Consider the following 14,193-nt stretch of genomic DNA (forward strand, 5'->3'; position numbering starts at 1 on the left):
GCGGCGGCGGCGGCGGCCATGGACCTGGCGGCGGCGGCGGCGGGCGACGCGGGCGCGGCGCAGCAGCAGCAGCAGCTCCGCGATGAGGTGGCCGAGAAGTGCCAGAAGCTGTTCCAGGACTTCTTGGAGGAGTGAGCGGCGGGGGGCCGGGCGGGGCGGCGCCGGGCCGCGGGGTGGAGGCCTCTCGGGGGGGAGGGGGCCGCCATTTGGCGAGGGCTGTCCCGCGGCGCGGCCTGCCCCGTCCCCCTGCCCGTGCCCCGAGGCAGCCGAGCTCTCGTATCGCTTGGGCCCGGCTCCGAGCTCCCGGCCCGCCTCGGAGGGGGCGCGGGGAGGAAGCCTGCGGCTCTCCCTCCATTTGCAGAATCCCTCCCCCATCGCTTTTGTCGCAGCTCTTCGTTGGACCGGCTCGTTTCGTCGCTTTTCGCGAAGTTTTGCGGCAGATAGCTTAAAAACCCCGCTCGCGTCTTGGTCCCGGCGAGGTAGTACGCTCGGCTTCCCATGCTTTGCCTTCCTTTGGCACTAACAAGGAATCCGAGGAAACAAAACCCGTTCGCTTATGTAGAGTCATTGCTAAACCATAAATAAAATCCCGTGTGTTAAAGCAGCTGTGTGAAATGCAGATGCTGTCCCTCTGTCCGGTGTCTTTACATGTAGGAAGGGGACAGGAGGAAAGATGCTGTTGGAAAAGACGTTTGCGAGGGAATGCGGGATGCCGTCTTTCCCTGCGCGCTCCTTAGCATATCCTGTCCTCCTCCTTCTCTGTTGCACTCAGAAGTATTCAGTTGCTGCCTGACATATAACTGGCATTTTCACATTTGCCTGAATCGTATTCGCTTTCAGATTCCAGAACAGCGATGGGGAGGTCAAATACCTGCGTGACGCCGAAGAACTGATTCGGCCGGAGAGGAACACGTTGATCGTGAGCTTTGCGGACCTGGAGCAGTTCAATCAGCAGCTCTCTACCACTGTTCAGGAGGAATTTTACAGGTAAAGTGTAGAGGGTACCTGGGAGCTGAGTGATGCATGCTCAGGCCCAGGAAGCCTTAGCAAATATTCATCTGCTTTCGCTATGGTGAAAACTCTTACCATTTAAAAAACACTTTTTACTGGATCAAAACTGATTTCTTACTGGACTGATGATTATTATTTTTGCCTCTTTGAGAAGCATGAGTTAACTAGGCATTTGCATTTATTCTGGTAAGTAGATGGTCAGTATGGAAATACAGTGTAAACCTTAGTACTCACTCTGAAAATATTTTATTAAGCCAATGGCTCATTTTCAGGCTCTACCTCTTAATATATGGGTAAAAGTGTCATGAAATGAGCCTCCTCAGACAATAAAGCAAATGGTAATGTTATGCAGTAGTCTCACGTTTAATGTATTTAGATTAGCTGTTGTGTGTTCTTACATAGTGTGGCAGAACCTGCAAATAGATGATACAAGTCTTTGACATAGGCTAAAGTGAAAAAGACATTTTGATAATGTCTGTAAAATTTGAACGTATTTTCTGTGTTTCAGGGTTTATCCTTATCTCTGCCGAGCAGTAAAGACTTTTGCCAGAGACCATGGAAATGTTCCTTCAAACAAGGACTTTTATGTCGCGTTCCAAGATCTACCTACCAGACACAAGTAAGATGATTATTAATGCCAAAAACGTAAATATTTGTGTTTGGGGAAAAAAAGCTTTCAAGCATACTGAAAATATTTTGACTATGTAGCAAGAAATGTACAATTTATCAGTACAATTGTGAAGAAATTGCCTAATCTTGTGCAGAATATTTTCTGAAACACTGTATCGTTTGTGAATCACACAGACACTGGGCTAGAAGGGAAGGGACCTCAGACAATCATGTTCATCATATTCCACAAACAAATGTAACTTGTCTATTTAAAAAATGATTTAAAGTAAGTTATTTTTTGAAGCACAACTGAAGTAACTTTTAGGTGAACATCTAAGCTCAAACCAATATAAAAGTTTGTGTAAAATCTTAAAATGAGAAAACATTGCAACTGTTCTTTAATCACAGACTGAATGAAACTACCTAGCGTCTTAGTACTTGGTCACTGTACTGGGCCTAAAAATGCCAACTCAGCTAAGAATCTAATCCCTATCAATTTCATGTTTTAAACAGAATTCGAGAATTGACATCAGCAAAAATTGGCTCACTGATGCGTATCAGTGGGCAGGTGGTACGTACCCACCCAGTTCATCCCGAGCTTGTAAGTGGAACCTTCCTATGCCTGGACTGTCAGACAGTTATTAAAGATGTGGAACAGCAATTTAAATACACGCAACCAAACATCTGCAGAAACCCAGTCTGTGCCAATAGGAGGAGATTCCTGCTGGACACAAACAAATCAAGATTTGTTGACTTCCAAAAGGTATAGTTTTGGAGGCATGGGGAGGGACCAATAGTGACTTTTCTGTGCTAGTTGAAAGGTGTTGTTTATGCTGCCACACATTGACGATAGTTAATTTTGGTTCTGTCATCTTCAAGAAAAGGCCTCAGAAAAGGCATGGGAGTTTCTGCTAACAGTTTCTTTCTGTCTGTGGAAGACTTATTTTTAAACATTGGAAGTTATGAATAGAACCAAAGCAGTTTTATCGCATGACATCTATTTTCTAAGTAAGCTAGAGAAAGTCCACATATTTAAGTCATTGTCAGTCTCTTCTGGCAGGTACAGCATGTGTAATTATTTTATACAAGTAGGTAAAGAGGTGTCTCTAGTATCTTCGGTGTTTCACTATTCCGGATTGTTTTACTTTGCCAAATTCTCTGTGCATCACATCTTACAATAATATTATTGTATCTGTCACATTAATCAAACTGTCAAAGTGTCCAGAGTGCTTTTCCTAGTCCTCAGAATTGAGGTCACCTGAGCGTTCCCTTCAGTTTCTCTGAGACTCTCTAGATACTGATTAGTAATGGGGTGTTTTGTTTCTTTGTGGCATTTTAAGAGAAATTTCATAAGATTGACATGGATGGCAGCAAGCAAATGCCGCTTACTGCATTTGTTAGCAGCTTGAATTTTAAAGCGGTTTCAAAATAAGTGACGTCTGCTGAGTGCCTTAATATTCTCTAATCCTCAGGTTCGTATTCAGGAGACACAGGCCGAGCTACCGCGTGGTAGCATTCCTCGAAGCGTAGAAGTGATCTTGCGTGCAGAAGCAGTAGAGTCTGCTCAGGCTGGTGACAAATGTGACTTCACAGGGTCGCTGATCGTCGTGCCTGATGTGTCTCAGCTCTCAACACCAGGTTTGTAGCTGCCGCTTCTACCGTTATTGCTCCCTCAGTGGCGTGTCCCTTTCCGCTTGTTCTGGGAACTGTCATTCTAACTCTTGTTCTAATGGCAGGGGTGCGTGCAGAAACCGGCTCCCGGGTCAGTGGGACGGAGGGCTATGAAACCGAAGGAATCCGAGGACTTCGTGCCCTAGGAGTCAGAGAGCTATCGTATAAACTAGTCTTCCTAGCTTGTTATGTTGCACCAACAAATCCACGGGTGAGTGTGGAAAGAAAATACATTTAAAAGTGTTGATGGTTTCTGTTCTGTATAATTTTACTTCAGATTGAGGGAATCTAAAATTTTGATTTTATATGTGCCCCACCTTACTCTTTATTTGGCTCTTTATATTCTGATTGGGTTCCTATAGCAAGTACTTGGCGAATAGCATGCCTGTGAAGACTGCTATGAACTGTAAAGACAGTTTTATTGACTTAATCTAAAGAGATAAATGATCCATTTATTTCCATTCAGCCTTCACCCACTTCTTCAGCATTTGTCCTTCCTCCAGGAAATCCTAATGCTTCATTTTGTCGTGGGGCAGAGAGAAAGCTATCCTTCTTGTTTCGTCCATTTTATCATATTATATCATGGATATTACTACAGCATAATAAATAATACTGATTGTGGCTGGGTTTTAGCCATGATGATATTATTGTTATGATATTATTAGCGTTACGATATTTTAATCTGCAATTCTGCTAGTAGCTTGCTCACATAAGACAAAAACAGTGTTTGTTATTTCCTTGGTGTAGGAGTCTCCAGCCTCATTCCAGAGTAAAAAAGGGCCTTATAATTCCAGTTAATGAAGAATACTTAAAAAGGCAAATTTTAGCCAAAGGAAACCATCCCGTTTTGCTCTCTTAATTTGGATGAGCATCTTGCTTAGGGTTTTCTCACTAACTGAAGTTACTCCTTTGATATCCCCCCTCTTCCCCAGGAATTGTCTCCCTCTGTTGAGTTTTTTTGTTTGTTTGTTTTATGTCTAAGGTGATGAGCTTTCTTAGCCTAAGGTCAGCCTTTCTGGATGTGTTCCTCCTACTCAGCTTGCACAGCAAGTTTGTATAACCTCTCATCTGCAGTGTTCGCGTTCAGTAACGGCCATGTTTTTCATTGGTATTGCTTTTATATTTTCAATATCCCTTATTTAGTTTGGCGGAAAAGAGCTCCGAGATGAAGAACAGACTGCAGAAAGCATTAAGAACCAAATGTCTGTGAAAGAGTGGGAAAAGGTGTTTGAAATGAGCCAAGATAAAAACCTCTATCACAATCTGTGTACCAGCCTCTTCCCCACTATCCACGGTAAGAGTCCAGTTGTTGCATCAGGGTGGAGACATCTCACTTGATATGTGAAAATATCAGTTCTTTCTGATGTCCATGTAATGCCATTTTGTAGCCCTCTACCAACTGTCTGAAACTATCCCCTCCATCATTGGTTTTGCTGGAAAAGGAGAACCTATTTCCTGAGTATGTACTAGGTTCAATCATTAAGGCCTAAGTCAAAATGGTTAGTTTTTCTATATTATCATCTACAACTAAACCCAACAACTGATAGTTGGATATAAGCTTTATTTTGTATGGACATCCTTCAGAAGATTTAAGGATTCCGAGTATTTGCTTACTCTCATGCATGCGCGTGTAAGTATTTGCTTGAAGTTCTTGCTTCTGGCTCTTACGTAGTTTGTGTACTTACTTTGGTTATGTTTGAAAAGCTACCAGCTGAATTTTGTCCGTATTCTGAGCTACTGTAGCATTAAGGAATTTGGCTGCTATCTGAGTCATTCTCCCTTGAATTTGTATCAAGAACATAAATGCAGTTTTTAGTGAATGTTTAGCAAACTAGTGGATTTGGAGTGCATGCTCCCAGATGCACTAAAATTCTACTGGGCTGATTTTTTTTTTTTTTTTTAATGGGAAAAACAGGGAGCTGCATTTTGGATTTTTTTTGAGTGTCTCTTCTGGGACAGGTAATGATGAAGTGAAACGTGGGGTTCTGCTGATGCTTTTTGGAGGAGTTCCTAAGACCACTTCAGAAGGCACTTCATTGCGTGGGGACATCAATGTTTGTGTTGTTGGTGATCCAAGTACAGCCAAAAGTCAATTTCTAAAGTAAGCATCTCTTTAAAACTCAAAATTTAAGTATTGTTCAGTGTGAGTAGAGCTGTGTTTACTGTGCTTTTTTTTTTTTTTTTTTTTTTTTTTTTTTTTTTTTTTTTTTATCTTAACCAGGGGAAAGGCAAGTAAAATATTTAAGCATACTTTCCAGGAATTGTTTGGATGTGGTTGAATTACTTGAATAGGGCTGAAGCGTATGTAACAAGCCCCTGTGGCAGCAACAGCAAGGAGTGAATAGGATAGCATAGGAAGCACAGGATGTCTAACACTGTTCACTTATCTCTGCGTCTTCCTCCATGAGGCTGAGACTCTTGGAGCATACACTGCATCTCAGAAGTGCACAGGCACCATAGAGGCTGCATTAGGCTGCCTGAAGCCAGTCTAGCTGCTTCCTGCTATGAAGCTGTTTGTTCCTTTGTGCTGACGTTCACCTGACCTGTGAGGAGCTGTGTCAGCCTGTGAAATCAGCAAAAACCTTGTAGAAGGAGGTCTGGATTATTTTTTTTCTGGCACGTTATAGCCAAGGGTGAATAACAGACCTGTGACAGCCTGCAGTTAAATAGTTATTATTTCTCAGTAGCCTACCTTAATATTAATTGTAAGTCCTTGCTTTCTGAAGGAAGAAATGAGTCTTGGCCTTAGAGGTTGAAAGCAGTGCTATGTTAAAGCTGTCTTGTTTCTGAAGGTTTTAATTATTTATTTTTTTTTAAAGTTCATGTAACCCAGTTCCTCACTGTTACTTCTTTCCATAGGCACGTGGAAGAGTTCAGTCCTCGTGCTGTGTACACCAGCGGAAAAGCCTCCAGTGCCGCTGGTCTAACAGCGGCTGTTGTAAAAGATGAAGAGTCTCATGAATTTGTTATAGAAGCTGGAGCACTGATGTTGGCAGATAATGTAAGTCCAGTAACTAGAGAGTTCCTGCATCTGTAGAATGATTTTGATTAATGACAAAAATCCCCAAATTTTCTTTAAGATGCTCTTTCTCCAAAAGTGATTGAATTTGGGTAACCTGTTATTTTTAATTCTTCTGCTGTAGGGGGTTTGTTGCATTGATGAATTTGACAAAATGGACATGCGGGATCAGGTAGCCATTCATGAAGCAATGGAGCAGCAGACTATATCCATTACTAAAGCAGGAGTAAAGGTAGCTTGCGCTATTCGTCTGGTTGTCCAGTCTGCCTGATCGCCTAAGTGTTTGTTCCATGTACTCATCCAGTGTCATCCTCTACCATATTTTCATTTCAGCTCTGTAGCTGCCTCTCTGTAACACCACAGATATCACTTACCTCCTCAGTTTTTGTGCCACATACCCAGAAAGAATTAAAAATTTTGCTGAAAGGAAGAAAGAGATAGTAGTGGGTAGGAAATAGAAAGTGGGAAGCAAGATAGGAAAATCCTAACCCTGAAGTATCCCCAAAAGTCCATGTAGACTTGAATTTGTTTGTAGAAGTAAATTGTATACATGCACTGTAAAAACACTGAGTGTGTTGTGAGAAGGGGTTTTCAGTGCTAGCTTCAGTATTGTAGGCAGAAGTGTAACAATGCTTAAAATACTGATTGACGGAAACTATGGATCAGGGCAGAGAGCTGGTTAGAAAGTACTGGTAAGAAGAGTTTTGGCTCTTCTAAGGAGCTGTTGTAATACCATTGTATCTCTATATAAAAGATGGGTAGCATTGTGAAGATGTTACAGGATAGCCTACTAATGCTGTGCTGACTGGAATTGCAGTGAGTTGGTTCTTTTAGCAAGCGGTCACTATTTTTTTTTCTGCTCCCCCCTCTATTTTCAGGCTACCCTGAATGCCAGGACCTCCATTTTGGCTGCAGCAAACCCAGTTGGCGGGCGCTATGACAGATCCAAATCACTGAAACAGAATATAAACCTGTCAGCTCCCATCATGTCTCGGTTTGATCTCTTCTTCATTCTTGTGGATGAATGCAATGAGGTAATTTTAAGGAATCATAGAATAAATTATATCAGAAAGCATTTCTGGAGGTCTCTAATCCAACCCCAAGCTTGAAGTAGATCGCTAATAACAGGTTGGCAGGGCCTTGACCTGGTGAGTTTTGATTATCTCCAAGGATGGAGATTCTGCCGCCTCTCTAGGCCCCTGCTCCAATGTTTGACAACTCTCATATGTTTGGGTTTATTAAAAAAAAAAAAAAAAAAAGAAAAAGTATAGCTGATCAGAATTTCTTGTGGTCCAGTTTACGTCTGTTGCCTCTTGTCTTGTCAGTCTGTACTTCCAAGGACAGTCTGGGTCCATCACCTCTATACCCTCCAATTAGGCGGTTGTTTTCTCTTATGGCTGAGCAGACCCAGCTCTCTCAGCTTGTCCGCATACATGACCTGCTCCTGCCCCTTGACCATCTCTGTGGGCCTCCACTGGGCAATTTCAGGTGAAACTGTTCTCCTGAGAGCCTCCTCCTTGTACCTTTCTTCTCTGCCTAGAAAGCTGTGAGCTGGCAGCACACATTTGAACATACCCCGCTGAATACAGTGATGTTGCCCTTTCATTTTGTCGTGATTTAACCTGCAAACTGAACACCATTAGTCATTTTTAAAAATGGCTAGTTACTATGGTTAAGATTGCTACCACCAGTCTATGTGGTGTTGGCCTTGGGAACATATGAGATAGAGAGAGTAATGTTGGTTCAGTCCTTTTCTCTCTGCTCTTTTGCTGAGTGTGATTATCTAATTGAGAAGGGACTGTTGAAAGAGACAAAGTAGGCTGAAAAGAAAGAAAACAGTTGCCAAGCTGCAAAGTGTTGCTTTCTGCTGCTTCTTTGGCTATCTTATAACCCAGGAGAGTTGAAACTGCCTTTCATCCTTTTCTTCCTATTAAAAACCCTCCAGGACATTCTCTTGGGTCTTCTGGTAGAGAATCTTGCTTCAGGGAAAACTAGCTCTGCTATGAAGAGTACAAGTAAGGGAGCGGGATGGAAAGGAAGAATATAACTGTTGTTTTGATGTGTGGCTGGTGTTATGAAAGTGATCTAACGGAGCGATAATATCCCAGGTTACAGATTATGCCATTGCCAGACGCATAGTGGATCTGCATTCCAGAATAGAAGAATCTGTTGATCGGGTCTATTCATTAGATGATATCAGAAGATACCTGCTGTTTGCAAGACAGTTTAAACCAAAGGTATTGTAGCTCTCCCTTATCTCAAGGGCATGGGGTATTTAACCTAGCTGCCACAGAGATTTTTGTATTTTATTGACTTATTGCTTCATCAAACAGCTGGTTTGTCTTTGTTTTAAAAGGATATTGTTCTTCAGTACTTCTTTACCTTCTTTGTGCTAAAATACAGAATATGGGAAACTGCTCTTAAGTACAGATTTTTGTGGTCTGTCCAAATTGCAGCTTTCATGGGCTGTGTCAGATCTTTCAGAAGTTCTTCTAATGTAGTGCTAAGGAATTCCTAGAATAATTCCATGTCTTCCATGTCTGACCAGCTCTGGAGAGAGGACAGGGGCTGGCAGGGCTAGTCAGTATATGGCCTCATCTGATTTTCATTCTGGAAAGTAGAGTATACTACTTTGCAAGAGTTTTGCAAACTCCCATTTCATTTCCATGTGGTGGTGAGTGGTTTTTGCCAGTTGGATCTGTGTGCATGCAGATAGACTTGGGTTACAAAGCGTGTACGCAAAGCTGTAGTCAGTGTACATCGAGTGCATGTGCTTGTGTGTGTGTGTGAGATGAATGGAGGGTGAATAAACATAGAGCGATCTAGTAGAGACTGGCAGTGAATTATGGCTGGAAGCAAGTGGGTGGAACAGGAAATTCAGATGATCAAAGATCTCTTGTAGAATAATTGATGTGTTAATGTTATTATATTTATTATAATGTCATTGTTGTTATAATCATTATTACAATATAACTAATATTATTGTAAAATAGTTGCTATTATGTGTAGTATGTGGGACAGTAGACTAAAAATGGTAGCTGATATAGAAAAGTCTGGGAACCACTGATCTAACGGGAGAAGCATGAACTTAATATTTTTAACATGACAAGCTGTTATACCGTCTTATGTCAAACAGATATCTAAGGAATCGGAGGACTTTATAGTGGAGCAGTATAAACGACTACGTCAGCGTGATGGCTCTGGAGTGACAAAGTCATCCTGGAGAATCACAGTGCGACAGTTGGAAAGCATGATTCGGCTGTCTGAAGCTATGGCCCGTATGCACTGCTGTGATGAGGTATCAAGTCTGTATTAACGTTGTGGGAGTTCTGGCTTTGCTCTTTGGCTGTGGTGTTGTGTATATTTAAATCCTTTGGGTGAGCAGGAGAGCTTGGATGTTTTCACTTGTGAAACCAATCATACTCAGTCTGAATTTGTATGACAGAAATTTTGCTTTTAAGGTGTGTCTTGTAAAAACGGAGGTCAGTTGGTCTAAACTGCAAACATGCATCTCTTTGCATGATAGATGTGTCAACACTCTCAGCCAGTCACATTATACCAGACAAGAGGAACAATCATCTGTATTAATATTAGCTGTGGCTGCTGACAGTGTCTCTCTTTATCTCATAGTTTGTAATCTCACATAGCTCTTTTTCATCTGTAATCTTAAAAAGTCAAAGTCCATCAAGGCAACTGAACCTCCCTGAGAATGCAAAGGGATTGTCAAGCACATATTCGTGATCTGAGCTCTTCCTCACATCAACCAATGTTGAGATGTGTGTTGTATTATGGCTATAAAATGTTGTTCCACCATTATCCACCTACTCCCTGCTTTAAGACACAGCAGGTTTTTTTAATGTTGGTTAGGAGCTGCAAATGACACTGCAGTGGTAGTAAACTGGTTGTTGGTTACGTGAAAAGGACACCCGCTGGGTTCGTTTTAGTTAAGTTTAGCTTATAAAGAAACAGACTGCTTTTGGCTTATGGCTCAACTAGAGAAGACCTTTCCATTTTTTTTTTCCTTTCAAATCCAGAGGAGGCTCTCATTAATTGTAAACATTTTCTCGTATTGTTTCTATTCAGACCCATTCCTTTCCATATCTCTCACCCCACTGATCTTTCCTCAGGATGGTCTTGCTTAAGTAAAATATTGTCCATATGGTAGTTAAGGCCTGAAAGGTTCATCAGGCTGCTTCCTCCATAATCTTGTGTGAACTCAGAGTCACACCTGTAACAGGATATAATTTGGCTTGCAAAGACTTTACAGCTTATGGTTAATTGGGTGAGATGGATAGAAAGCCAGCTTGTCAGACTCTGGGGTGAGTTTCTGAAGCTGTCAGGGAAACAAACCTTTAATACTAGAACAGTCACCATGCATATTTAATATATGTTTTTTCAAATCTTTCCCAGGTTCATCCAAAACATGTGAAGGAAGCTTTCAGGCTTTTAAATAAATCTATCATCAGAGTTGAGACTCCTGACATCAATTTAGACCAAGATGATGAACAGCAAATGGAGGATCAAGAGGACCAAGATGGAGGCAATGGTAAATCACTTGCAGAGAGCTTCTGAAAGGGGAAGAGGACTTCCAGCCCTTTATAGCTTATATCGTTTGAGTATATGCTTCTCTTTGTTTCTCACCTATTTCTCCTCTCTCTGTATCTCTCTAACCAATAATGGCTGGAATAAGGGGCTAGGATTTTTACTCCTGTTCTTAACGCTCTCTCATTTCTGGCCTCCTTGTGGGTTCTGCTCGCTTTGGTCAATGCAAGATGTTCCTGTAACTCTCAGAGATTTTTAGACAATTAAGAGACGTTGCAAAGTTAAACCTGGGCATGTGTTCAAGCAGGTGAAGCAGAAGCTCCAGCTGGGGTCAATGGTCTTGTGAATGGGATTGGTGGCCATCCTGAGGATGTGAGCAAGGATGCTGCACCCAAAGCTTCTCTTAGACTGGGCTTCTCTGAGTATCGACGGATTTCTAATCTCCTCGTTCTGCACCTCAGGAAAGCAGAGGAAGGTAAGAATTTGTTTATTAAAAAGATGCACACTGTGAGTTGTGTCACCACATGTGGATCACCTCTTTTCTAAATCAGGTTTGCCTGAAACTCATGAGAGAGTTTCTTCAGCTGTGGAAAAAACTTTTAGTCTTCTGGTCACTTTAGAGAATAATGGCTTGTGCATGTCTTGTGTTAAAAAGGTAGGATAGAAGGTTGTTGTTGTGGCTCTTTGAACAGGGTTTGCCACTTCTTCCTGTGCAGCTTTTAGTAGAACTTGGTAAACATCACTGTGTAAGTAGAGTCTTTGCTCTTTTGTACCTGAAATACTTGAGACTTGCAGACAGAGCAACCTTAACCTCTTTGGGGGTTCACACACTTGCTGCTCTGCGTGAACTAATCCCACTGTGCCGCGATTCAGCAGAGTTAGCAGCAGCAGTTCAGGAAGTGTTACTACATTTCATGCTACTACACTTGAGACTTTTGCTCTTGCTGAGACACCAGGCTTGTTAGGTACCATGTGACCCCGTGCACATGTGGATGTACAACATCTGCTGGTATGAATACAGCTTTATGGACTTTCTAGCTCTGGCATCTTAGTCATTACTCATAGACCAGCAAGCCAAGGAGTATGTCTGCAGAGCATGGAAAAGGGGTTGCTGCATATGCTGGTTTAACATAGCTAAAATGGTCAGCAGCAACAAAAACAGTGTGGCAAGAGCTTTAATGTATGCCAGCAACTGCAGCCCAGAGTATGCACTGAGCCAGTGTGTACTGAATGTTAGATGGCTGCATCCTCTCTGGCGGAGATGATATATTCCAGTCGCAACAAGGCTACTCTGTGGTGAAACGTGGCAGCTGTCTGACAGTATATAACAATACTACAAAGTTTTTTGGATGGCTATGGAAACTCCAGTATCTATGCAAAATACTGATTATTTGTAGAAGGATGATTTCTTCAGTTTTGTGTGATAGTGATTTTCTTTTGCCTTTACTTAGAAGAAAGTTGTACAAGTCCTTACAACTGCTGCTTCTTGAAGCTGAAGGCTGAGCTATTTGCTAAGCTGCTCATTTAGTCTGTGAGCCACATAAATGCATGAAACTGAAAGCCCCAATTCTTAATCTAAATATTTAATCTCCAATAAAACTACTGTATAATAGCCTTCCAAACAAAACATGCTGATTTAAGAAAAAGAAGAAAATCTGACAGGCCTCTGTGTGTTTCTCTTTCTGGCAGTGTAAATGTTAAAATAGACTTCCTTTTCTACAACAGTTTGGTATATTATGCTGCTGTTTTATGCAATTTGTGTGGGTTGGCATTGTCATTAGATTTCCTTTTTTATCTTATTTGCAGAAGAGGATGATTCATCATTAAAGAAAAGTGAACTTATTAATTGGTATCTAAAGGAAATTGAATCTGAAATAGAGTCTGAAGAAGAGCTTATAAACAAAAAGAAGATCATAGAGAGAGTCATTCATCGACTTACACATTATGTATGTACAGAGATGTGTGGATACTGAAAGGGGGTTTTAACTCATGATTCATTTTAATACTGTATATTCCTAATTTGAGAAATATGTTTTGTGCTTCCATATCACTGACCGATGCAGTATAAATGCTTTCTTTGTTTAAATCTCTGTTAAAAATAATTACAGAGAAAGCACTGAAATAAACTGGAGGCAAATGTGTATGGATAAAAGTTCAGAGTGCCATATTGTGTCCCTACAGAAGTGTAAGTGGTATCTTTCTGTACTGCTGTATTAGTTATACATTAGGACACAAAAATGCACACAAACACCAATTCAGTGGTTAGCTTTAAGCTTTATTTATTGTGCCTTGTTTAAAACACTTCTCTGAGTTGAAAATTATTATTTCCCAGGATCAAAGTGTTTACATGCACAGAAGTTACTGATTTCAGATTTTGGATTCAAAGCATGAGCATACTAGGGCCGTTTGGAGGAAAAAATATAAAAATATAAAATGGGCAAAATACTCTTAATTTTAAAGATACAGAACAGCTAGACTGAGATGTTCCCAGAAAGTATACTACATATAGGAGATTTCCAATGAAGATATTTACTAAGATAAGGAGCTTATTAAAAAGGGAGCTCACAGTTGAAAGGGTTAAATAATTTATCAGTAGGAGGTGCTGCCAGTATAAAAATGAGATGGCTTTCAAAAAGTACAAATAGTCTTTTTCTGTTCTTGTCTGAATACAGATTTTTGTCTGTTGCAGGACCACATTCTTATAGAACTGTCCCAGTCGGGACTGAGAGGCTCCAGAGAGGAGGAGACTTTTGATGAAGACCCATACCTGGTTGTCAACCCTAACTATCTGCTGGAGGACTAAGGGCTGAGAACTGGATTACGGAACTGACTAGTTATGTGCTGGAAAATGCATTCTCTCTGAATTCTTGCAATAGTTGCTATATAGCTAACATCTTAAATTTATATCAACGCTTTACTGTCGAATGGACCAATACGTGGTTAGTAATATATGATTGATCATATACACTGAACATACTTGGGATGTTTTTAAACAAATGACACATTAATGTATTAGTTTCATTTCTTGTTCTGGGTTTCACTGCAATCATCCAGATGCAGATGAGAGTCATTCAATAGCTCTTTTCAGCATCAAGCTATGTAGATGCTTTTGTTTTTAATGAGAGGAATTTTGTATTATTCTTCTGTTGTATTTAGTAAACTTTTTATGCTATAGGTTTTCACTGTTTTTTCTTATGAACATAAATAAAAGATCATTAAATGTCTGCAGATCTCTGGGGGTGGCTTTGTTGTCAGTGGTATGTGGGGTTGCTGTTTTCCCTGCCTGTGCTTTAATGCTGACAAATCAGTGATCTAAATACATAGTGTTTTATGAAATATTT

General features: G+C 40.9%; 1 protein-coding gene across 2 annotated transcripts; it reads left to right on the forward strand.

Annotated features, from left to right (window-relative positions):
• On the forward strand, positions 1 to 14,076 carry MCM6 (minichromosome maintenance complex component 6). Of its 2 annotated transcripts, none has more exons than XM_064514619.1 (17): positions 1 to 131; positions 841 to 987; positions 1,520 to 1,630; positions 2,134 to 2,383; positions 3,093 to 3,258; positions 3,357 to 3,502; positions 4,435 to 4,585; positions 5,251 to 5,392; positions 6,151 to 6,292; positions 6,435 to 6,542; positions 7,189 to 7,344; positions 8,419 to 8,547; positions 9,447 to 9,608; positions 10,721 to 10,856; positions 11,157 to 11,327; positions 12,659 to 12,798; positions 13,542 to 14,076. In XM_064514619.1, the coding sequence occupies exons 1-17, from the start codon at positions 19 to 21 to the stop codon at positions 13,653 to 13,655; spliced, it is 2,484 nt and encodes an 827-aa protein (XP_064370689.1). In that variant the 5' UTR covers positions 1 to 18; the 3' UTR covers positions 13,656 to 14,076. The 2 variants fall into 2 exon arrangements, with proteins under 2 accessions (XP_064370689.1, XP_025964538.2); XM_026108753.2 differs by having other exon boundaries at positions 11,160 to 11,327.
• The last annotated feature ends 117 nt before the right edge of the window (positions 14,077 to 14,193 follow it).

This window comes from Dromaius novaehollandiae, chromosome 7, assembly GCF_036370855.1.
Source record: "Dromaius novaehollandiae isolate bDroNov1 chromosome 7, bDroNov1.hap1, whole genome shotgun sequence".
Lineage (NCBI taxonomy): Eukaryota > Metazoa > Chordata > Aves > Casuariiformes > Dromaiidae > Dromaius > Dromaius novaehollandiae.